The sequence below is a fragment of the Eulemur rufifrons genome, chromosome 17 (assembly GCF_041146395.1).
Source record: "Eulemur rufifrons isolate Redbay chromosome 17, OSU_ERuf_1, whole genome shotgun sequence".
In the NCBI taxonomy this organism is placed as follows: domain Eukaryota; kingdom Metazoa; phylum Chordata; class Mammalia; order Primates; family Lemuridae; genus Eulemur; species Eulemur rufifrons.
The window spans coordinates 53,170,487-53,195,463 of NC_090999.1; the positions used below are offsets into that span (position 1 = coordinate 53,170,487).

Genomic DNA, 24,977 nt, shown 5'->3' on the forward strand with positions numbered 1-24,977 from the left:
CCAATTTGAGAAATCCGTATACCACACCAGCAACTGCTTTCAACCTTCGGACATCATCCGCTCCCTAAAGCAGCCTTATTCCCGGGAACCACACCACCAGCGTCCTCTGAAGCCCTTCAGAAGAGAGAGCAGTGCGCGACACAGGCACACCGAGCAACGCGCACGGAAAACTCGAATCCCCGCCTCTGCGCGTGCGCGCCGCGCGGACTCCACCCCCACCCTCGTTTCGGCTCCACTTCGCATGGACAGCTGCGGAGGCTTCGCTGGCTGCTCTCCTGCCCGCAGCCTGAGGTCTGTGGAGGCAGGTTTCCACGCCGCCGGTGAGAGGCCTGGGGGGCGCCAGCCGCTCGGCGCCTGCGCAGACGGCGGACGTCCGCCACCATGACAGCACCCGCTGGGGGCCCGGGTAAGCGCCGGTCCCGCGGCTTCGGCCAGGCCCGGCTTCCCTGAGGTGGCCTCCAGCCCTGGCGACCCGGGGATGGAACCCGGTCCGCACTCTCGCAGCGCGCCCAGATGACCGGGCGAGAACTTTGCTTTCGGGTGGGCGTTAAGGGAAAAGCGTTCGGGGAAGCCAAGAATGGCAGGGTTATTGCCTTTTAAGGTCTTGGTTGAAAAGAAAGGAATATGACATTTTCTAATCCTTAATTTCAGCAGATCAAATGGAGAGGAGTTTGTGGTCAGTCCAGTTCCTCTTTGGGAATCAGGCGAAGGTTGAGAATGCAGACGGAGGGACGCGGCGGGGCGTTATTCCAGCCGCTCAGTGCACAGCCGCGGAGAGCTGCAAGTGTGTCTCGCTTGTTAGACCCATAGAATTAGAGACGTTTTAAACTGCAGGCGAACAATTCCACTCCAGAAGGTTACAGTATCTTTTTTTTTATTTTTTATTTTTTTAGGACAGAGTCTCACTCTGTTGCCCGGGCTAAAATGCTATGGCGTCAGCCTAGCTCACAGCAACCTCAAACTCCTGGGCTCAAGCGATCCTCCTGCCTCAGCCTCCCGAGTAGCTGGGACTACAGACAGGCAAGCACCACCGCGCCCGGCCTAACAGTATCTTTTATATACATTTAAATAGTCGCATGAGACAGCCTCAGTGACATTCTTTTATTAAATTTAGCTGTTTTTAAAAATTGTAAACACAATACACGCTCATTATAGAACATTTATAAAGTATATTGAAGTAAGGGAAAAAATCCCCATAATGCTGATACTTAGAGACACCACTAGTAACTTTTTGATATTTTGTAACAATCTTGACTTTTTAAAAATAGGGTTAAAGGCCGGGCGCGGTGGCTCACGCCTGTAATCCTAGCACTCTGGGAGGCTGAGGCGGGCGGATCGTTTGAGGTCAGGAGTTCGAGACCAGCCTGAGCAAGAGCTAGACCCCTGCCTCTACCAAAAATAGAAAGAAATTAGCTGGACAACAAAAAATATATAGAAAAATTAGCCGGGCATGGTGGCACATGCCTGTAGTCCCAGCTACTCGGGAGGCTGAGGCAGTGGGATTGCTTCAGCCCAGGATTTTGAGGTTGCTGTGAGCTAGGCTGATGCCACGGCACTCTAGCCTGGGCAACAGAGTGAGACTCTGACTCAAAAAAAAAATAATAATAAAAAAAAAAAATAGAGTTAAGATCATAGTAAACATGGAATTTTTAAATCTTGTATTTTCTCATAATATCTCTATGTCACACTATCTTTTTATGAACATTTAAATGATTAAAATTGTTTTATCATTCAATTATACTGTTAGTTTACTTACCCAATCTACTAATGTTAGGCATTAATAAGTCGTGGGTTTTTTTGGTTGTTGTTGTTGTTATTGTTAGAACTAATTCTGTAATGAACATCCTTCTATACTTCCTTGATTCTGATTTTTTTTTTTTTTTTTTTTACCCTGGACAGGATTCTTGTAACTGTAATTATTGAATCAAAGGGTCTGGACATTTTTTAAAGGCATGTGCCAAACCTCTGCCGAACATTTTATTCAGACCAGGGTTTTCCTTTTTTAAACCTTGGGCTCTTTACATCTCAGTATAAATCTTTTTAATGCATAGTTTTTCTAAAAATCCAAATCTGGGGCAAAGCTCACACTCTAGACTTTCACCGTTCTCATTATCAGGCTGTATAAATACAGGTTCTCTTCTAAATTGATGCAGCATTTACAAAATCTTGGAAAAAAATGTGTACTCAAGTGAAAAATGTTCCAGATCCCGACACATGCTATTTTTAAAACAATAAGTTCTGTTCTCATTACTGAGTTATTGGTGAGGCTAATTCTTCCATTATGTGAATGATTTTCTTCCCTTAACTTTTTAAAAAATAAGTAATACATTCTTAACATTAAAAGATTCAAAGGGCACGGTAGGATTTATAGTGAGAAGTTCCATCCCATGCCCCAACCAATTGATTCCCCTCCACATAGGTCCCCTATTCAGAGATTTTTTTGTATACATGCCACCATATACTATATATTTCTTTTTTTGTCTTTCTCCCATTTTTTTACCTACAAATTATTTTTTTATGGCATTAATTTTTAGAGGCATAGAGCAACATAGATTTATTATCTTGTAGTTCTGAAGGTCAGAAATCTGATAGATCTCACTTGGCTAAAAAAAAAGTGTCAGCAGGGCTGCATTCCTTCTGGAGGCCTAAGGGAGAATCAGTGTTCTTGCCTTTACCAGCCTCTAGAGCCTGCTTGTGTTCCTTGGCTCGTGTTCTCTTCCTGTGTTTTTGAAGCCAGAAATGACTGGTTGAATCTTTCTCACACTGTATCACTCTGACACTGACCCTCCTGCCTCCCTCTTTCTTTATTCTTTTTAAGGGCTGGGTGATGTTCCGTTGTATGGATATACAATAATTTACTGAATCCACTGTTGATGGACAGCTTTTTACTCTTTTATAAGTAATACTGCAATAAACATCCTTATATGAAATGTGTTGTTTTCCACATGTAAGCATATCTGTCTCTGGGGTAAATTTATAGAAGTGGAAAATATATAGATGTATTTTTAAAACTTTTCCCTTTTTAAAAAGTCTTTATTGATGTATAATTTATTTACCATACAATTCACTCATTTGAATAATATAATTTAGTGGGTTTTAGCTCATTCACAGACTTGTACAACATTACCACAATCGATTTTAAAACATTTTCATCTCACAAAAAGAAACACCACCCCTGCCACATATACCCTTTACCATCCTCAGCCCACAACCACTATTCTACTTTCTGTCTCTATCAATTTGCCTATTCTGGACATTCATGTAAATGGGATCATGCAATGTGTGACCTCTTCTTTCACTTGGCATAGTGTTTTCAAGGTTCATCCACATTATAGCATGTATCAGTATTTTATTCCTTTTTATGTCTGAATAATATTCCATTGTATACATATACCATATCTTGTTTATCTACTCATTAGTTGATGGACATTTTTCCATCTTTTGGCTATTCTGAGGAATGCTGCTGTGAACATTCATGTACAAGTTTTTGTGTGGCCGGCCATACGGCACATTATTTTTAATGATAAATTACTGCTGGTAGTCACTTTTGGAAACTGGAAGGAACCTTAATGTTTGCCTCGTCCAGGGGTCAGCAAACTTTCTATTTAATTGTATTTTTAACTGATAAATAATTTTATAAATATATATATTTATGAGGCACAGTGTTATGTGCATACATTGTAGAATGATTAAGTCAGGCTAATTAAGGTAATATATCCATTACTTCATACATTTATCATTTCTCTGTAGTGAGAACATTTAAAATCTACTCTTTTAGCAATTTTGAAATGTATAATATGTTGTTTCTTACTATAGCCACCATGCTGTGCAATAGATCACTGCAACTTATTCCTCCTGTCTAGCTGAAACTTTGCATCCTTTGACTAACAACTCCCCTGTCCCATCCAAACTGTCCCCCTTCCCCTATTCCTGGCCTCTGGTAACCACCATTCTATTCTATGAGCTCTACTTTTTGTGAATCCACATGTAAATGAGATCAAACAGCATTTTTCTGTGCCTGGCTTATTTCACTTAGCATAATGTCCTCCAGGTTTGCTCATGTTGTTGCAAATGATAGAATTTCCTTTTTAAGGCTGAATAATATTCTATTGTGTATATATACCATATTTTCTTTATCAGTCATCCGTTGATGGCCCTTAGGTTGTTTCCATATCTTGGTGGTCAGTAAACTTTTTCTGTAAAGAAGCAGATATTAAATTTTGGGCTTTGCAAGTCATAAAGTTCTGTTCCAACTAATCAACTCTGCTGTGGTGGTAGCTCAAAAACAGCCACAGATTTCACAGGGAGGAAGGTTGGGATGAATAGGTAGAGCACAGACATTTAGAACAGTGAAACTGTTTTTTTGTATGATTTTGTAATGGTGGATTCATGTCATTGTTTGGGTATACCTAATTTTATTGTGCTTTGCAGATAATGCATTTTTTTGGAAATTGAAGGTTTGTGGCAACCTGCATTTAGCAAGTCTATCAGTGCCATTTTTTTCAACATTTGCTCACTTTGTATCTGTCACATTTTGGTAATTCTTGCAACATTTCAAACTTTTTCATCATTATTATACCTGTAATGGTGATCTGTGATCAGTGAACTTTGATGTTACTATTGTAATTGTTTTTGGTCACCACAAATCATACCCATGTTAGACGGCAAACTTACTCAGTAAGTGTGTGTGTTCTGACTGCTTCACCACCCAGCCGTACCCCCTCCCTATTCCCTGAGACACAGCAATTTTGAAATCAAGGCAATTAGTAACCCCATAATGGCCTGTAAGTGTTTAAGAGAAAGGAAAATTCACATTTCTCTAACTTAAAATCAAAAGCTAGAAATGATTTACGCTTAATGAGGAAGTCACATTGAAAGCTGAGATAGGCCAAAAGCTAGGCCTCTTGTGTTGAACAATTAGCCAAGTTGTGAATGCAAAGGAAAAGTTCTTGAAGGAAATTAAAAGTGCTACTCCTGTGAACACATGAATGATGGGAAAGCAAAATAGCCTTATTGCTGATATGGAGAAAGTTTGAGTGATCTAGATAGAAGATTAAACCATCTACAACATTCCCTTAAGCCAAAGACTAATCCAGAGCAAGTCCCTAACTCCATTCTTTTTCTATGAAGGCTAAAGAGATGTGAAGAAGCTACAGAGGAAAAGTTTGAATCTAGCAGAGGTTGGTTCATGAGATTTAAGGAAAGAAGCCATCTCCAGAACATAAAAGTATGAGATGAAGCAGTAAGTGCTAATGTAGAAGCTGCAGCAAGTGATCCAGAAGATCATTGATAAAGGAAGCTGCACTAAATAACAGACTTTCAATAGATGAAACAGCCTTCTGTCAGAAGATGCCATCTGGGACTTTCATAGCTAGAGAGGAGAAATTAATACCTGGCTTCAAAGCTTCAAAGGACAGGCTGACTTTCTTGTTAGGGCTAATTCAGCTGGTGGTTTTAAGTTGAAGCCAATGTTCATTTACCATTTCAAAAATCCTAGAGTTCTTAAGAATTGTGCTAAATCAACTTTGCCTGTGCTCTATAAATGGAACAGCAAAGTGTAGCTGACAGCACATCTGTTTATAGCATGGTTTACTGAATATTTTAAACCCATTGTTGAGACCTGCTCAGGAAAAAAATATTCCTTTAAAAATATTACTGTTCATTGACAACGCATCTGGTCACCCAAGAGCTCTGAAGGAGATACGAAAGGAGATTGATGTTGCTTTCATGCCTGCTAACACAGCATTCATTCTGCAGCCCATGGATCAAGGAGTGTTTTTTACTTCCAATTATTACTTATTATTTAAGAAATACATTTTGTAACCATTTTGTAAGGCTATAGCTGCCACAGATAGTAATTCCTCTGATGGATCTGGGAAAAGTAAGTTGAAAACCTTCTGGAAAGGATTCACCATCCTAGATTCCATTAAGAACATGCCTGATTCATCGGAGGTCAAAATATCAACATAACAGGAATTTGAAAGAAGTTGATTCCAACCCTCATGGATGACTTTGAGGAGTTCAAGACTTCAGTGGAGGAAGTAGTGGAAATAACAAGAGAACTAGAATTAGAAGTGGAGCCTGAAGATGTGACTGAATAGTTGCAATCTCATGATAAAACTTTAATGGACGAGGAATTGCTTCTTACGGATGAGCAAAGAAAGTGGTTTCTTGAGATGGGATCTACTCCTGGTGAAGATGCTGTGAACATCATTGAAATGACAAAGGATTTAGAATATTATTTAAACTTAGCTGATAAAGTAGCAACAGGGTTTTAGAGGATTGACTCCCATTTTGAAAGAAATTCTGTGGGTAAAATGCTATCAAATAGCATTGCATGCTATAGAGAAATCTTTCATGAAAGGAAGATCAATCAATGTGGCAAACTTCATTGTTGTCTCATTTTAAGAAATCACCACAGCCACCCCAACCTTCAGCAACCACCACCTTGATCAATCAACAGCCATCCATACTGAGGCAAGACCCTCCACCAGCCAAGAATATGAGCTCAGATGATTGTATTTTTTAGCAATAAACTTTACAGAGTCTCACTCTGTTGCCCGGGCTAGAGAGTAGTGTCATCATAGCTCACAGCAACCTCAAACTCCTGGGCTCAAGTGATCCTCCTGCCTCAGCCTCCAGAGTATCTGGGACTATAGGTAATGCACCACCATGCCTGGCTAATCTTTCTACTTTTTGTAGAGATGGGGTCTTGCTGTGTTGCTCAGGCTGGTCTTGAACTCCTGGCCTCAAGCTATCCTCCAGCCTCAGCCTCCCAAAGTGCTAGGATTACAGGCATGAGCCACTGTACCCAGCCAGCAGCAAAATACTTTTTAATTAAGGTACATGCACTACTTGTTTAGATATCTGCTATTACATACTCAATAGGCTATAATATACTATAAATATAACTTTTATATGCATTGGGAAACCAAAACATGCCTGTGACTTGCATTTTAGCAATAGTCACGTTATTGCAGTGTTCTAGAACTGAACCTGCAATATCTCCAAGCTATGCCTGTACATTTGTCAACTCATACAATGTATACCAAAAGTGAATTTGAATGTAAACTATGGATTGCAGTTAATAATAGCATGTCAGAATTGTCTCTGGTTGTAATAGACATACCATACTAATGCACGATGTTAAAAATTGGGGAGCTTCAAATAAAAATTTTTTAATTAAAAAAAATCCAGGGAAGGCTGGGCGTGGTGGCTCACGCTTGTAATCCTAGCATTCTGGGAGGCCGAGGCAGGTGGATCGCTCAAGGTCAGGAGTTCGAGACCAGCCAGAGCAAGAGTGAGACCCTGTCTCTACTAAAAATAGAAAGAAATTATCTGGCCAACTAAAAATGTATACAGAAAAAATTAGCCGGGCATGGTGGCGCATGCCTGTAGTCCCAGCTACTCGGGAGGCTAAGGCAGTAGGATTGCTTGAGCCCAGGAGTTTGAGGTTGCTGTGAGCTAGTCTGATGCAGCGGCACTCTAGCCTGGGCAACAGAGCGAGACTTTGTCTCAAAACAAACAAACAAACAAACACGCCAGGGGAATTGGAGGGAAGGGTGGGAATCATGTGGAAACTCTATACTTTTTGATCAATTTTTTTCTATAAATCCAAACCTTCTCAAAAAAACTTACTCTTAAAAAATTGGAACGAATGAATTTTGCCTTCTTGGCCCTATTTTTAGAGTTATAGCCTATTTAAATTATAATACTAATACCCTAGATCATAGGTAATTGGATTTTTCTTAAATTTTAAGATATACACAGTTGTGTCTTAAGTACAAACTAGGGATTTCATCTAGTAAAAGAGCAAAGAGAACTTTTTACTTCAAATGTTTTTAAACTCTAGAGTCATGGCATTTTATTATTAATTTATAAGTTGCCTTTATAAAAGTCCTGAATGAAGAGTGTTTAGTTGAAAGGTGCTGTGGAAATGTCCAATATGCACCATTAACTAACATTTAGGTTTTTTCATGTAACATACATGATTATCATTTCTCTAAGTCATTTGGTACATTTCAAAACCTTTATGTTTAACAGCCACATTAGTCACATATTTTGTCATGAGTATATATTATGACTTAATTGTTTTTCTATTGTTGGACATTTTATAGCCAATAATGTGCCTTCCAAAATGCCTAACATTTTTTCTTTTTTCCAGAGACAGGGTCTTACTTTATCATTGAGGCTGGAGTATAGTGGCTTGGTCGTAGTTCACTGTAACCCCAAACTCCTGGGCTTAAGCAATCCTCCTGCCTTCGCCTCCCAAATTGCTGGGATTACAAGCTTGAGCCCTTCATCCAGCTGGCCTAAAATTTGAAAAATGATGGCTGCATATTGCCATCTAGGTCTGAAAGGTCTTGTATATGTCACCTAGGGCCATGTGTTTTGAGTAGGAGAGTGCTTAGGTATAGTGGATGCTCCAGCTAGCTTTCTTTTTTTTATCCTATAGCCCAATATTCAAAGTGGTCACTAAGTCCCATGTATGACAGAATTTATCTTTATATGCCCCTCCATTCTCTGTTTGAATTTTACTTTTTCTCAACGTTTTATTGGCAGTTTCTGATAGCCAGTTTTAGGTTTTTAACTGTTGTTAGGCAGAGTTAATAAATAAATAATTAACGGAAGACAGAATTTCACACATGGGGAATTTGCAGCCACTTGGTAGGCAGTTAAATGTTTAAATGAATGAATGAGAATTAAGGAGGTAAAATTATGAACAACTTTTTTCACTTTTTAGCTTTGTCAGTGTTATTTTAGGACATGGTATAGTATGGAGTAGATCTAGATTCCAGTATTTTTTCTACCACTTACCTTAGTCTTGTTTAACTCACAAATTTAATGCTTAATTAAGAGAAAATCTGGTATACCAAAAAGTAGTTGATAGATATGAAAATTATGTATATTTGTACATGCTATGTAAATCTGTTAAATGCTAATTCAAGAGTTTACTTAGTTACTCATATAAATATTGCTGAGAATCATCTGAAGGTGAATATACAGTAAAAATGTACAATTTAAATTCTAAATTGTTAATATAATATAGAATGGAGCTTCAGGTGAAGAAAACAATTAAGTTGTACAAAACTTAGAATTTTAAATATAGCTTTGGCTTTATGTAAATTTTACTTGTGGGGCCAGGATTATAGAGAACATCATATGAAATTTCCTGCTTTTAAATATCTGCTACTTACCAGTTTTATTTTTTTCCTACATACTTTCTTATGCTTCTGATTTTCAGGCTGTCCTATATGTCTACAAATTATTATTAACATAACATACAACATGTTTATATATATATATATATATATATATCATATACCTGTCACATAATAATACTTGATCTCTATTTTTAAAATCTTGTGTTTTTCCCAGTCTAATTATTTTGTTATTCTCCCTCAACATATCCTCTGTCCTTTTTTGTTAAATTTTTTTTACACCATAACTCAGCAATCCCTTTTCTGGACACATACCCAAAGGAAATGAAATCACCACTTTGTAAAGATATCTGCACTCCCATGTTCATTGCAGTATTATTCACAATAGCCAAGGTACGGAAACAACCTAAGTGTTTGTTGATGGACAAATGGACAAAGAAATTGTGGTACATATATACAGTGGAATATTATTCAGTCCTAAAAAGAAAGCGATCTTGCCATTTGCCACAATACGCATAAGTCTGGAGGACATTATGCTAAGTGAAATATGCGAGACCCTGAGAGAAAAATATTATTGCATGATCTCACTTTTATGTAGAATCTGAAAAAAAATTCAAATATGCAGAAATAAAGAACAAAACAGTGGTTGTCAAGGGTGGGGATGTGGGGTAGGTGGAGGTATTGGAAATGGGGATATGTAAGTCAGAAGATACAAAGTAGCAGATATACGGGATAAACAAGTCTGGAGATCTAATGTGCAACATGAGGACTATAGGTAATTAAATTGTACTGTATATGAGATTCATGCTAAATTAATAGATTTTAGCTCCTCTTGACATAAAAACAAAAAAAGCGTATGTGAGATGATGGATATGTTGATTTGCTTTACTGTAGTAGTCTTTTTCCTATCTATTTTTAATCCCATAACATCATGTGTATACCTTAAATATGTACAATAAGATTTATTTTAAAAGATTTTACCCCATAAAAAACAATATCCTTTTTCATGTAAATACTGTTATTTTAGGATCTTGGAGTGAAAATATACTGGAATATTTTCTGAGAAATAACCAGATTACAACAGAAGATGGCGCTGAGATCGTCTGGTATCATGCAGCTAACCACAAGGCACAAATGAATGAAGCACTGAAAAGTAAGTCACTACAGTTGCTTGGAATTTACTTTGGATAATAGATTAATTCTACTCCTTTTTTGACATCTAGGCCTATTTATAGGTACAAGAGATTTAGGTGATCTAAATGTAAGTTCTAGGATGACATGAACATTTTTATGAAGTGTTTCATTTTGTTTACAAAATGGGAACAAATTGCATAATTGAAGAATTTTCTTATTTTCTAGAAGTGATTTGCCTCGACATGTCTTACTGGAACCCTCATATATTATTACACTTTCTTACATATTCTAATGATTTGAATATAACTTTTAAGATCAGGATCATTGTAGTATCTTACATATCTGTGTCTTTCATAGTATACTAATGAGAGGCTCAATAAATATTTGTAGACTAGATGGATGAATCTGTTGATTTCTAATTCATAATTAATTGCTTTGGGTAGTATTTCTGACTAAGCTAGAAATCAAGCCTTTGGTTTGCTAATTCAACCTGTAGTCAAATGTATATATCCCTTCATTATATAGATCAACACTTTAGCTGTGCTTAGCAGTGTTTCTCAGCCTTTTCCTGTGAAGCACGTGTTAGCTGCAGCAGGAAACGACAATGAAAGCATATCACTAGAGGGCTGGGGCACAGCTTACAGTATCCTGGTCCAACAAGGAAACTTCCTTGAAGTCTCATGTTTTATTGTAAAACTTGATGCATTTTCTGCACTCCATTATATATCTGGGCTTCTTTTACTATAAAAACACTGTTATAACTTGTTTTTCTTTGCTCCTCAAAAGGAAGATCTTTGTTTTGTTTAATATTGAATCTCTAATGCCTAAAAACAGTACCTAGCATATAATAACCACACAGTGATTATTAAATAAATGAATTTTAGCAAAAGTTATGCTTCAGGAAAAAGTTGATTAGTGGTTATCAGGAGTTGGAGGGAGCAAATGCTAAGGGGTACATGGTTTCTTTTTTTGATTATAAAACTTTTCTGGAATTAGATAGTGGTGATTGTTGTATTAGTACAACCTTCTGAGTATAGTAAAAACCACTAACTAGTATACTTTAAAAGGGTGAATTTTATAGTATGTGAATCATATCTCAATTTTTTAAATGGAAAAAAATAGGAAAAGAAGAAATATAACTGTTATTCACAGACAATATGATTGTGTATATAGAAAATAAAATAAGATTCTATAGATAAATGATCATAAATAAATAGGTGAATTTAGAAAGTCTCAGGATACAAAGTCAAAATAGAAAATCAATTGCCTCTCTAACAACTGAAAATTTAGAAATGAAACTTCAAAAATTATACAATTTATAATATTAATAGTATATACAAAGCCCTTTTGATATTGCAGGTTGGGAGTAGTGAAAAGTTGCTTTTGCTCTGGTGTACAGGAGCTGGTGAGGCAAAGTGAAGCAAAGCAAAGTCTGGCTGTGGACACAATGTGGAGCTCCTGTGATTGGGTTGACATTTATCCTTTTGTACACACTTCTTCCTCTGGCTCTCCTTGTTATTTGAAACTATTGTGACTAGGCAGTCTCTCAAGCAGAAGTATTCCCTGACCTTCAAAAGCCTTATACCCACGGGCCAGGAATGGGAGAATCGAGAGAAGGGCTGGGCAGCTCCTATATATATGTCTCCAGGCCAGGCCTACCTCTCCTTAGTGTTAGTCTCTCTAGCTGCTTATTGATGTTTGTGCTTAGAGATCTCACATGCATCTCAACTTTAAGTTATTCAAAATGGAATTCTTGATTACATTTACTAACCTGCACTTCCTACAATCTTTCCTGTCTCAGGAAATGGCACCACAATCTACTTAGATGTTTGAATCAGAAATCTGAGAGTAATCCAATCTGTTTATTTCTTATATCTGATCTATCATGCAATCATTATGATTCTGTTTCAAAACACATTTTGAATTATTCTTCATCTCTCCATCTTTCTTATCATTATCCTAAAAGCCACCAGGATTTCTTGCCCTTACTGCTATAGTTTCCCAGTCTTTTTCTTGTAGGAGACCTTAGGAACATACTTTAAATAGTGCCTAAGACTCTTCAACTTGCTTTTTACTGATTTTTTTTTTTTTCTATTTATGGGAAACAAATGGAATTAACAGACCATGACTATTGCTCTTAAACAAAGGAGTCCATGCTGTCATGCCCCTTCATAACTGTACTGATGGAGTAGGAGATAGAATGCCTGCATATCTTTTGCTAAACACCACTTTTTTGAGAAATCATGCTTGCTTTTTTAAAAAAAATAAAATTAGAAGCTTGACCCATTACATCTTAAGTATGGCAGTAGAAAATTGGGTTGGATGATACCATGGACCCACAACTCCTCTTCTGCAACCTCATCCTGGGAAAAAAATAAAAGATCAGATCATCTGTATTTTTGTTATTCCGTTTGCCCTCTTGTTCTTTTTTGTGTGTGTATGGAAACAGAGTCTTGCTCTGTCGCCCCAGCGAGAGTGCAATGGCATCATAATAGCTCACTGCAACCTCAAATTCCTGGGCTCAAGCGAGCCTCCTGCCTCAGCCTCCCAAATAGCTGGGACTTACAGGAGTATGCTACCATGCCTGGCTAATTTTTCTATTTTTTTAATAAAGATGGGGGGTATCACTCTTGCTCAGGCTGGTCTCAAATTGCTAAGCTCAAGTGTCCTCCTGCAGTGCTAGGATTACAGGGATGAGCCACCATGCCCAGCCTGCCCTGTTGTTCTTATAGAAGTTTGGCCATTGGCTAAAAGACAGAATTCTCTGCATCTGCCCTCCCCATTGCCAGGTGAGCCACCCAAACATCAGGGCTTGGTCCTATATACATGGTTGAAGAATCCTACCTTTGGCCAATGGCTGGTTTGGATAGTACCTAGACAATCCTTAGAATTGCATTTGATAGAGAATAAAGGGAATATAAAACTCTCTGACTGGTCTTGATGTTTTGTTATTCTGTACTTTGTCCCACTGTAATTAAAAGAACCTAAATGTGATCTAGCTTAGGGAAGAGAAACATAGCAAATACCCATTGGCTGCCTACCTTATCACCATTCCCCTTTTCTTCCTTCCTAAAAGAACTGCACTTTTATTAAGGTATCCATTTCTGCTCCATACAAGTACATGGAAGCTGACTGCATTTCTAGCACCAGGGGTGGATTAAAATAAGTTAATCAGTGCTGGCTTCAGCAGCTCATATACTAAAATTGGAACAATACAGTGAAGATTAGCATGGCCCCTGCACAAGGATGACTTGCAAATTCATGAAGTGTTCCATATTTTTTGAAACAGTTCTAGATAGCAGCCTGGGCAAAGAATTTATGACAAAGACCCCAAGGGCAATTACAGCAACTACAAAAATAAATAAATAAATGGGATTTAATTAAATTAAAAAGCTTCTGCACAACTAAGGAAATAATCAACAGAGCAAATAGACAACCTGCAGAATGGGAAAAAATATTCACAAAGTATACATCCAATATCCAGAATCTACAAAGAACTCAAGCAAATTAGTAAGAAAAAGCAAAAAACCCCATTAAAGTGTGGGCAAAAAACATGAACAGAAGCTTTTCAGAAGAAAAATGGCCAGTAAACATGTGAAAAAATGTTCAGCATCACTAATCATCAGAGAAATACAAGTTAAAACCACGATGAGATATCACCTTATCCCAGTTAGAATAGATTTTATTAAAAGTCCAAAAACAGGATGCTGGCATGGATGCAGACACAAAGGAACATTTATACATTGTTGGTGGGATTGCAAGTTAGTACAGCCTGTATGGAAAACAGTATGGAGATTCCTCAAATAATTAAAAGTACACCTACCATTCAATCCAGCAGTCCCACTACTGGTATCTACCCAAAGGAAAAGAAGTCATTTTATCAAAAAGACACCTGCACTTGAATGTTTGTTGCAGCACAATTCATAATCACAAAGATGTGGAATAAACCTAGTGCCCATCAATTCATGAGTGGATTAACAAAATGTGGTATATGTATACCATGGAGTTCTACTCAGCCATAAAAAAGGATGAATTAATGCCTTTTGCAAAAATTTGGATAGAACTAGAGACCATTATCCTAAGTGAAGTATCTAAAGAATGGATATACAAACACCACATGTACTTGCTATTAAATTGAAACTAACCAATGAGCACAAATGTGTACAGAGGGAAGTAAAATTCAGTGGAAATCAAGCAGGAGGGAGGGGGAAGGAAACTAACATGTACAAGAAACACAGTTTGGGTGATGGGCACACTTATTGCCACGACTCAAGCATTACAAAAGCAATCCATGTAACCAAAAACATTTGTACCCTTTTAATATTTTGAAATAAAAAATAAATAGGCCAGGCACGATGGCTATGCCTGTAATCCTAGCATTCTGGGAGGCTGAGGTGGGAGGATTCCTTGAGCTCAGGACTTCAAGACCAGCCTGAGTAAGAGCAGATGCCATCTCTACTAAAAATACAAAAGTTAGCCTGGTGTCATGGCACACGTGTATAGTCCCAGCTACTCAAGAGGCTGAGGCAGGAGGATCACTTGAGCCCAGGAATTTGAGGTTGTGGGGAGCTATGATGACACCACTGCAGTCTAGCTTGGGTGAGAGAGTTAGACTCTGTTGAATGAATGAATGAATGTAAAAGTAAATAAGTAAGTTAATTGGCACTTGCAGTTTTCCTGATGATTCATATTGTTCCCATAGTGGGCAAGTGGTCTAACTAGGCTCAATCAGACCCAAGTAAAGTAATTTTAATTATTGAAGAACTTTTATGTCTTTTTTTTTTTTTTTTTTTTTTTTTTTGAGACAGAGTCTCGCTTTGTTGCCTGGGCTAGAGTGAGTACTGTGGCGTCAGCCTAGCTCACAGCAACCTCAAACTCCTGGGCTCAAGCGATCCTACTGCCTCAGCCTCCCAAGTAGCTGGGACTACAGGCATGCGCCACCATGCCCGGCTAATTTTTTCTCTATATATTTTAGTTGTCCAGATAATTTCTTTCTATTTTTAGTAGAGACAGGGTCTCGCTCTTGCTCAGGCTGGTCTCGAACTCCTGACCTTGAGCGATCCACCCGCCTCGGCTTTTATATCTTAAAACTTAAAATTGTGGCTATGAATCTATGTGGCCCCAGTGGTTGTTGGTAGCTATCTTATAATCATGAGATGAAATTAGCCTTAAGGTGAAGAAAATAACAAAGAGAGTGAAGAAAAAAGCCATAAGGACCCTGATAAGATCACTGAGTTGCTGATTGGCTCACACTAAGAGCTCACTGGACCTCCGGACTTCTAGTTATATGAGATGATAAATTTCTTTAGTAGCTTGAATCTGATTTCTGTTTATTTGCAGCCAGAAGCATCCAATAGGTTATGAGTCACCCCTTTGACAGATTATTTTCCCTGCTTCCACCCTTGTCCCCGTCCAGTTCCTTTTCCACCCAGCATCCACAGTGGTATATTCAAACATAAGTCAGTCCTTCTTTTTTCTCAAGTGGTTTTCCATTTAAAATTTTTAATATAATCATTAGAAGGAAACGCATTTGGTTCCACCACTCTAGTTTCCAAGAGAAGAGATTTCTCCCCAGATGCTTTGGCCTTTTACTTCACTCTTTATTTGTCTCATGGGGGTGAAGAGATTTTTTTTTGGCATGTAGTATAGCTAATCTATCAAATGTTCTATACAAAGGAATAAGTTCTCTCCTCTTCCACCTGGGCAGTGAGAAGCAGACCAGATGGGTATTTGTATTTGATAGACTATTGCTTTGAAGGGGCTATTCTAAAATTTGGACTAGGGGGTGACTGTGGCAGTTAGAAGTTAGCAGGCTTATTTAGCTTATTATCTGTTCAAAAGATATATGCTTTTAAACAGTAGCTAAGCTAAGTCAAAGAAATGAATTTTTAATGTAGAGTTTCAAACATAAGCAATAGATATCCATAGTTTCTAATTTGAGGAGTGAGAAGATAAAAGTACTATTTTTATTCCCAGAAAACTTCGACAAATACTTGTTAAGCCTCCCATTATGTACTCCCTTTGCTAGGTACTGGGAAGAAATTCACAAGTATGACAACAGCTTAAGCGCTATGTGACCTAGCGAAAGTCATTTAACTTCTTGGCACCTGTTCATCTGTAAAAAATAAGGACAATATCTAAAGGCCTAGTATAGTACCTGACATGTAGTAGTTACTCAGTAAGTGTTACTTTTCTTTCCTTTCTTTTGTCTTCCTCAAAAGGATACTGGGCATGGCATTTCCTATAGTTCTGCCCCCGTTTTATTAGCATTAACTTATTTGGACAGGTACTGCTCACATGATAGAGGCTGATGTCCTCCTGCCAAATGATGGATCAGAGCATGGCCAACCAATTATGGCCCATCCTCCTGAAACAAACAGTGATAATACCCTACAGGAGTGGCTGGCTGAAGTTATGAAAAGCAATAAAGGCATCAAGCTGGATTTCAAGAGGTATTTGTACAAACATGTTCAATTTTCTGGTTATTATAGAATAACTTTAGAGAGAAAAAGTAATAGCTGCATATGTCCATGCCTGACTACCTCTTTTTATATTTATCCAAACTGAAAATGGATTTGTACACTCTAATTAATGTTTCAGGAATGGATCTAAGATCCAATAAATTGTTTACTAAAATTGTTTTTGGGGGACCCTGATAGGCTAACGTTAGGTTAATTTTTATAAAGGAATTTATTATAAGTGACCATTGTGGTAACAGACAGGTAAATTTAAAATGCTACTTTTATTAAAAGGTAGTCCCGGAGAGTGAGAGTTGGGAGAATTTTTTTGAGGTTGTTAATGCATATCCTATTTGATTTACGTATTATGTTTGTAAAGGGGATTATTTAGAAGTCTTTAATAATGAAAGTGTTTCTTAATAATCACATTTTGGAGGCATTAACAATGAAGAGCAAGATTAAGGGTCGTTTCTTTTGCTGTGGCCATCACAGTAAATTTTACTTTTGTAGCATTTTGGCAGTGTAAATATTATAGATAAAGCCAGGAATACACTGTGACACCGCAGAAGCACGCCATAAGCCCCTATTATGGGTCTTAATAGAAGGCAGCTGCTATTGAAATTTAGGATCGACAGTAAATCTACCTCATCTCTGAGTAGTGTTTTGAAACTGAATTATCTCAAGGAATTAAGGACTTGGAATCTTGTAGAATTTTTTTTTTTTTTTTGAGACAGGGTCTTGCTCTATTGCCCAGGCTAGAATGCAGTGGCGTGGCATGATCATAGCTCACTGCAACCTCAAACTCCTGGGCTCAAGTGATCCTCCTGCCTCAGCCTCCTAAGTAGCTGGGACTACAGGTGCGTGCCACCACACCTCGCTAATTTTTTTTTTTTTTTTTTTTTGTAGAGACCAGGTCTTGTTATATTGCCCAGGCTGGTCTCAAACTCCTCGGCCTCAAGCCATCCTCCCACCTGAGCCTCCCTAATTGTAGGATTTTTAAGATGACTCTAATCATTTGTTGTGAAGCAAACTGTACCAGTAAACCTCATAAAACTGTTGGTAGATGAATGGATATACAAAATTTTGATATACAGGAGTTCGGGGATGATAAAGACTTGGAATTAAAGAATTATCTTAAGATCATAAACTTTTCAAGTGATGAATAGTTCAATTCTGTTTTATTGACAAAGAAACTTAGTCCCAGAGAGGTTAAATGATTTGCTTAAGGACAACAGCTAAGCTTTGACAGGCAAGCTAGACCAGATCCCAGGTCTCTGGGAGCCAGTCCAGTGTTCTCTGTACCATGAAATAAAGCATTTGCTCTTTAATGCCTAGTGACTTAAACTTTCAGATCTCCTTGCCTTGTCATGTGCTCAATTTTTTATTGTTTATTGTAGCCCCTTGCATTGTTCTCTGTGACGTATTCTTTGGCTCCTCGCCAATCATATCAGCTCATTCATTCCTAAATGCTAGCAGCTACCACAAAAGGGCAGAGCCACTAAAATAAACATTTTGCAAGTTTTTAAAATTATAACATATTTGGAGAGGAATAAATATAAACTAAATTATATGAACACCTACTATATGTCAGATACTGTTCTAAAAGTATCACATGTATTTTTCGTTTAATTCTCATAACAATCCCAGGAGGTAGGTTATTACTGTCATTCTCATTTTCCAGAAGAGGCAATGGAGGCAGACAGGGCTAAGTAGCCTGCTTGTGGTCACAGAGTTGGTCATGGAGAAGGAGAGCCATCAGCCTTGCCGGAGAGTTCACACTCTTAACCAGAGTGCTGCACTGCCTCTGTAAGAGTAGCTGAATGTTACCTCTGAGTCAAATTTTAGTAGTTCTTGTCTTATGCTTCTAAGTAATTCTGCTTAGTACACAAATAATAAGTAATATATTTTACATTTTTATCCAGAGTTTTAGCAAACTCTCCAGTGTTTTAGCAAAGAATTATTTCCCCTTAAAATGTAATTTTAAATAGTTTATTACAATTTTAAGTATGATTTTCATTTTGTTATCTCTAGTTTCTAAATGAAATTAATAGGAAAGTAGGATAAGATATTCACAAGCTTGATTTACAAGTAATTTTCTAGGAAAAAAAAATCTATTCTATAATAACTAAGTTTATATTATTTTCTAGGGATTTAAATAAATACTACCAAAGAGCAATTTTAGGTAGTTTTCTAATCAGGACTTTCTTCTTCAAATGATCATCCTGGCAAAGCTTTTGGCACTTTCCTTTGGGAAACTTGATACTAATGCATATAAAAGTTGACAATGTTGGCCCTTGGTATTTTAAATTAGAATTACATGGAGTTTGTAGATTAATTTAGAAAGATATGTCATTTTGTGATATGTACAATATTGAGTCTTCCAGCTAGGAACATGGTATGTTATTTTTTTGTAGTATACAGTAGTCCTCTGTTATCTGCAGTTTCTGTTACCTGAAGTTAAAAATATCAAATGAAAAATTCTAGAAATAAACAACTCAGAAGTTTTAAATTGCACACCATTCTGCATAGCACAATGAAATCTTATACCATCCCACTCCATCCTGCCCGGGACATGAATCATCCCTTCCCTTTATCCAGTGTATCCACGCTGTATATGTTACCTGCCTGTTAACCACTTAGTAGCCGTCTAGGTTATCAGATTGACAGATCACAGAAAGGTGAGTATAGTACAGTAAGCTACTTTGAGAGAGAAAGAGAGATCACGTGATGTTCACCTAACTTTGATTACAATATATTGTTATAATTGTTCTTCTTTAGTTATTGTTAATCTTTTATTATGCCTAATTTATAAATTAAACTTTATGATTTGTATATGTTAATAGGGAAAAGCATAGTATATATAGTGTTTGGTACTATCTGGTTTCAGTCATCCACTGGGGGTCTTGGAATATATTCCCTGCAGATAAGGGAGGACCACTATATGTTGTATTTTGTTGTTTGGAAAAGTTTGTCCTCAATCTTTTTATCAAAAATGTTACAGCTTTTCTTCCAGAAGAACTTGAGATGTTATTTTGTCAAATTCCAGAAAATAAGAGCTAAAATAACAAAAAGTTTTAGGTTTCTTAATAACATTTAGAATTTTTAAAAATATAGATTTTGTTTTTCTTATTTAAGTTTCTAGTAAGGAAAAATGTGATTACCCTCATCTATATTAGTGATAATTAAAATATTTATATATAAAATGGAATATGTACATTAAATTCTTGTTTCATTACGTTCTGTGTCATAGCTTTTTATATTTGCACAGTGCTTTGCATGTAGTAGGCACTAAATAAGCACTGGTGGAATTTCTATTTTGGGGAGAATATGCTGTTTGAGACTGGATATCATCACATGACAAATCAGTGTTAAACAGCCCTGTGTTGGCTTATTAAATTGAGAACGCCTAAGAAGCTCCCTCCTGAAATGTAAACTGGAAATCAGTGTTTAACCTTACCTCCACGGATGCCAGTTTTCTTAAGAGATCAGAGTCCTTTCTGGAAAAAGAGAGGAGCTTGGCAGCAGACATGCGTGGATTAGTTCAAGGTTTTCCCTTGCTCCACCCATGAAGAGCAAAACTCCATGGGGACTTGGCTGCTGCTGTAGGACTTAAAGAGATGCAAGCTTTGGAGTCACAGGTACAAGTTGCTTGCTACCAAAAATGGAGTTTTGTAGGAAGTACAGTGCCAGATCTCAGAATTGTGATTTTATTATAACATGGCATTGATGCAGTGTGAGGCAGGAAGCATTTAAAACAGAGGAGTGACAACATGTAAATTAGAGTTTGCAAGGTCCAGCATTAGAGTTTCTTAATCCACTAAAATCTAGAGCATTTATTTCAGGGGCAGAAGAGTGAGAAGAAGGAAGTATTCCACATGGGAGCAGCGTGAAAGAGGCTAGAGCCTGTTTCCTGTGGTTTTAGTGCATAGTATCCTTGCTTACTAGTAAATGTAACCCAATAAATAATAAGATTATTAATTTCTCCTCTTACAGTAGGAGGCCCAAAGGAGTAGAGAGAAGTAAAAGCATAGATAGAAGTACTGCAGTCCCTCAAGAAGAAAGATGGAAACATGAGGAGGGGTTACTGAGTGTTCTCTCCTCCACTATCCATCTCCAAAATTCTTAGCCTTTCATCACAATATTCACTACAAGCTAATTTTCTTATAAATGAACATAGGCTTTGAAGGTTCAGAAGATAATCAGTTATAAGTAGTATAGTTTTCCAACAAAGTTTGTCTGTATATTTTTAAAAAGCAAAAATTATGTAGGCTGCTTAAAACTTTAGTGTTTCAAAGTCTATAGGTGTCACTCTGCTCCCATGTGGGACACTTCTTTCTTCTCAGTCTTCTGCCCCTGAAATGAAGGCTCTAGGTTTTAGTGGATTAATAAGCTCTAAAGATGGACCTAACTCTAGGGAAGTAAAAAGAGTGAAGCTTCTTTTTAATTTAAACTAAAATATGCTTGCTGGAATCAGAGATACAGTGCTTGGGTGCACTTGGGTATTTCATAAATGTGAATTTGCGGGTTACAAGTGAATTTCATTTGTTATTTATACGTTCTGTGATGAGTGAACATTTGTGTCTTTTCTCAAATTGTTTTCATACTGAGTCATCCTAATATAGAGTTTTGAAACCTCTATTTTATCTACAGGTAGTGACATTATTCATATATTTATAGAATCTTTAAGGTACCTTCATGAATAATAAGAAATCAACATTTTGAGATATGGCATATATTATTAGCTTTTCCCTATGGTGCTATGTTATCTTTGATGTTATTTAATCCAGACATTGTTACATTTTTGTTATGAATTTAAGAGCATTAAAACCACTAGTCTAAAAGAACTTCTTTGTACTTTGACTTAGGAATATGTCTCATTGACAACAAACTGTGTTTTTAGTCTGGCAGCTGTAGAACCATCCATGATGCTCTTGGAAAATGTGAAGAGGCATCTGAAGTGTCCTGTATGGATTAATGCTGATATTCTTCCTGGTCCAAATGGAAATAGCAAAGTAATAGATGCAAAACCATTTATAGATACTGTGACATCCTTCTTTCCAGATGTGACATTATCCCTGGGTTGGACAACGGGATGGCATCCTGAGAAAGTCAATGAAGGTGATAATTCTAATAATGTATTCCTTGTTGGTCAAATTAAAATATCCTACAAATACAAAAATAACATCTTTAATACAAAGCCCAAAACATATCCCACAAAATCTTAAGAGCCTAATGGAGAGAAACACCTAACCCTACAGGTATGCGTAGACCCTTCTTTCTGTTATTTCAGATAGACAATGTGTTCATTGATGACATCTGTCATCTAGCTTCCATGGGAAAGATTTATTTGCAAGGTCTAGCATAACCAAGGCTGCCTCTTTACATACTTTGAACAAATCCTGAGTTGGTCTCTTTGAACTTGTAAAACATTCTAGACTCTCTTTATTTTTCCTTTTGCCATACCTTAGAGCAAGCTTCTTATAACAAATGAAAGATAATAGTGGAAGTGCTTGAAGCACACCAGTTCTGCTCTCTAGATATTGGTAGGGGTCCACATGTAGGTTGCTGAAACCTCGGTGCCCTATTATGCTCTCTTTGGCTGCGCAGGGGAGTGGGTGGCCCCGAGACACTCCTCTTGGTTGGATCCCTTCTTTTCCTACATCTTCCTATAGACGAACCAGACATTTAACTTCTTCCTGGTGGAAACTTATTATGCCATTGGATTTGCCTCTATTTTTTCACATATCTTTAGTTAGTGATTTCCAGGTAAACAGCCAGTAAACAGTGAAAGGCTCTGGGATATCTGACCACTTGGTAAAAATATTAAACTAAAAAGGTATTTAGAGCTTTTGAAGATGTTAACCTGTATCCTACAGTGTTCAAGGAATTCGTTTTTAACTCATTTGCTCTTACTGTTTTCAGCTATAAAGTTTTAACATCCAGCCTGAGGTCAGAGTAACTGTCATCTAGTGAGTAGTGAAGTGACATTTAGGCTATAACACCCTGGTCAAATAATTGATATAATTGAGAGAAAAAAATAATGTGCTTTAACTTGTCTATTTTAATTTTCTAATCATTTAAATTTTATTAGTTTCATTAAAGAATATACTGTGTAATTTGAAATGTTTGAAGAAGGAAAACCAGAAACCAGTACCTTCCTTACTGATTCTAAACTCCATTTAGTCATGTTTAGTATGACTTTGGCCTTAACCTCAGGCATGAACTGAGACAAACCAGGTCTGCGTCTTTAAGTCATGCTGGTGTTGGATGTATCCAGGCTGCTCACCACCCCAGCGCTCTCCCCCATCCTCTTGTCATCACCAATATGTGCTTTATCCTCCCTTACTTCTTATGCTGTCAGTTTTAAAAAAGAAAGTTCATAGGTTATAGTCATATAGGTATAGCGTCTATTAGCAATGCCTTTTTCTAATTAAAAAATATAATTTTCCAGATTTTAAAGGAAAGTAGGCAATTTCCCTTTTCTTCCTCAGGAATTTAGCTTAGAACTTCTATAAAATGTTCCTTTATTGACCAATACTTCTTTTATAACCTGCTTTTGATAGAGTTTAGGGTTATTTAAAAAAATATAAATTTTTTGTCCAAAGCTGTTTATAAACAGACAAGTGTGTTTTCCCCAATGTCTTAACATGATTTAAAACACATATATAGGCTGGGCATGGTGATTCACGCCTATAATCCTAACACGCTGGGAGGCCAAGGAGGGAAGATTCCTTGAGGTCAGAGTTGGAGACCAGCCTGAGCAAGAGCAAGACCTTGTCTCTACAAAACATTGAAAAAGTTAACCTGGCATGGTGGCGCATGCCTGCAGTCCTAGCTACTTGGGAGGCTGAGGCAGGGAGCCTTGAGCTTGGGAGCCTTGAGCCCAGGAGTTTGAGGTTGCTGTGAGCTAGGCTGATGCCACGGCACTGTAGCCTGGACAACAGAGCGAGACTCTGTCTCAACAAAACAAAACAAAACAAAACAAATATAGTCAATTTTACTACTATTTCCACTTTAGGTAAAGTGTGTAAGTAATTTGAACTAGCCAAAAAGAAAGTTGATTTGAAGTTAATTATCACTTAAACAGCTAGTAAATACCTAGCAGCTACCTTTTCTTGAAAAAGAAAATTTAACACAAGTAGAAAATCTAAGTTTATAGAGAATAATAATGATGAAGATGTACCTAAGAGAAGAGCCTTAGAATTTTTAAAGTAAATAAAAATACAGTAGCATCAGATTTGCTTTTTTTGTACTTGAGAGATTAGTGACACCCTTTTAATATTTTAATTTTTTTTTAAATTTGCTCTTGGTCACTTATGAAATGATTTTTTTATCTACATTTTCCACTCAAAGTATTTTCATGCATTAAGTGGTATTTTAATTCACCCTGAATCTAAATGGAAAAGATTATGGATTACGTATGAATTCACCTGTGAATTTATGAATTTTCTATGGATTTACCTATTTATAGGTAATTTAGTTTTTTATTTAATTGACTTTGAGGATTTCAATCAGAAAAGTTAAATTTCTTTGTTTTCATTTAAGGATACAGTTGGACAATGGTGAAAGAGATGGAATATATATGTAATGAACTAAATCAGCCTGTAACATTCCCTGTGAGAGCAGCATTAGTCAGGCAGTCTTGTTCTCAGTTACTTTGGCTGTTAAAGAAATCAAACAGGTATGTATTAGCTTAACAGTATGGTGTGTGCATGCGAGCGTGTATGAGAGACAGAGATAGGAAGGGCATGAAAATTGGTTATGTAAGGACAGTGTGGGTGAGAGAGAGAATTAAAACTGGTAATGCACAGACTCCCTCACTAGATTGAAGCTCCTTGATGAAGTTTAACTTACTTGACATTGGGTCCTTCACCTCTATTCCTCACAAAAGTTTTTGCACATAGTAGGTGCTCAATAAATATTAGTCATCTTTTTCATTATGTTATACAGTGACATAAAGTTATGAGTAGATAAAATAGTTTCTCTTTGAATTTCATCAAAATTTCAGAATTCTTTTCCGTATAAAAATTTTATGATTTTAATATGTAATAAGAATTAGACCACCCATTAATTATTAAAATATATTATAAAAGTATAGATATAAAAACCATTTTGGTACTATTTTTTTAATAGACTAATCAGTAGAACAAAAGAGAAAGTCTAAAAAATAAACTCAAATCTATCATGGAATTTAGTGTAGACACAAGCTGACATATCAAATCAC

The 24,977-nt window shown here is 36.9% G+C and overlaps 1 protein-coding gene and 1 non-coding gene across 3 annotated transcripts in view; both read left to right on the forward strand.

Moving 5' to 3' along the window:
* Positions 1-255: 255 nt before the first annotated feature.
* FAM151B (family with sequence similarity 151 member B) overlaps positions 256-24,977 on the forward strand; it is a 29,501-nt gene continuing 4,779 nt past the window's right edge. For both annotated transcript variants that reach the window (XM_069492178.1, XM_069492179.1), the window contains exons 1-5: positions 256-406; positions 10,189-10,314; positions 16,582-16,747; positions 21,654-21,871; positions 24,299-24,434. In XM_069492178.1, the coding sequence (XP_069348279.1) occupies positions 382-406; positions 10,189-10,314; positions 16,582-16,747; positions 21,654-21,871; positions 24,299-24,434 (671 nt within the window). In that variant the 5' untranslated portion in view covers positions 256-381. The remainder of the gene's footprint in view (positions 407-10,188; positions 10,315-16,581; positions 16,748-21,653; positions 21,872-24,298; positions 24,435-24,977) is intronic.
* LOC138398472 (U6 spliceosomal RNA) lies at positions 13,470-13,576 on the forward strand. The gene has a single exon (XR_011235964.1). It is a non-coding gene; the product is annotated as a U6 spliceosomal RNA (small nuclear RNA).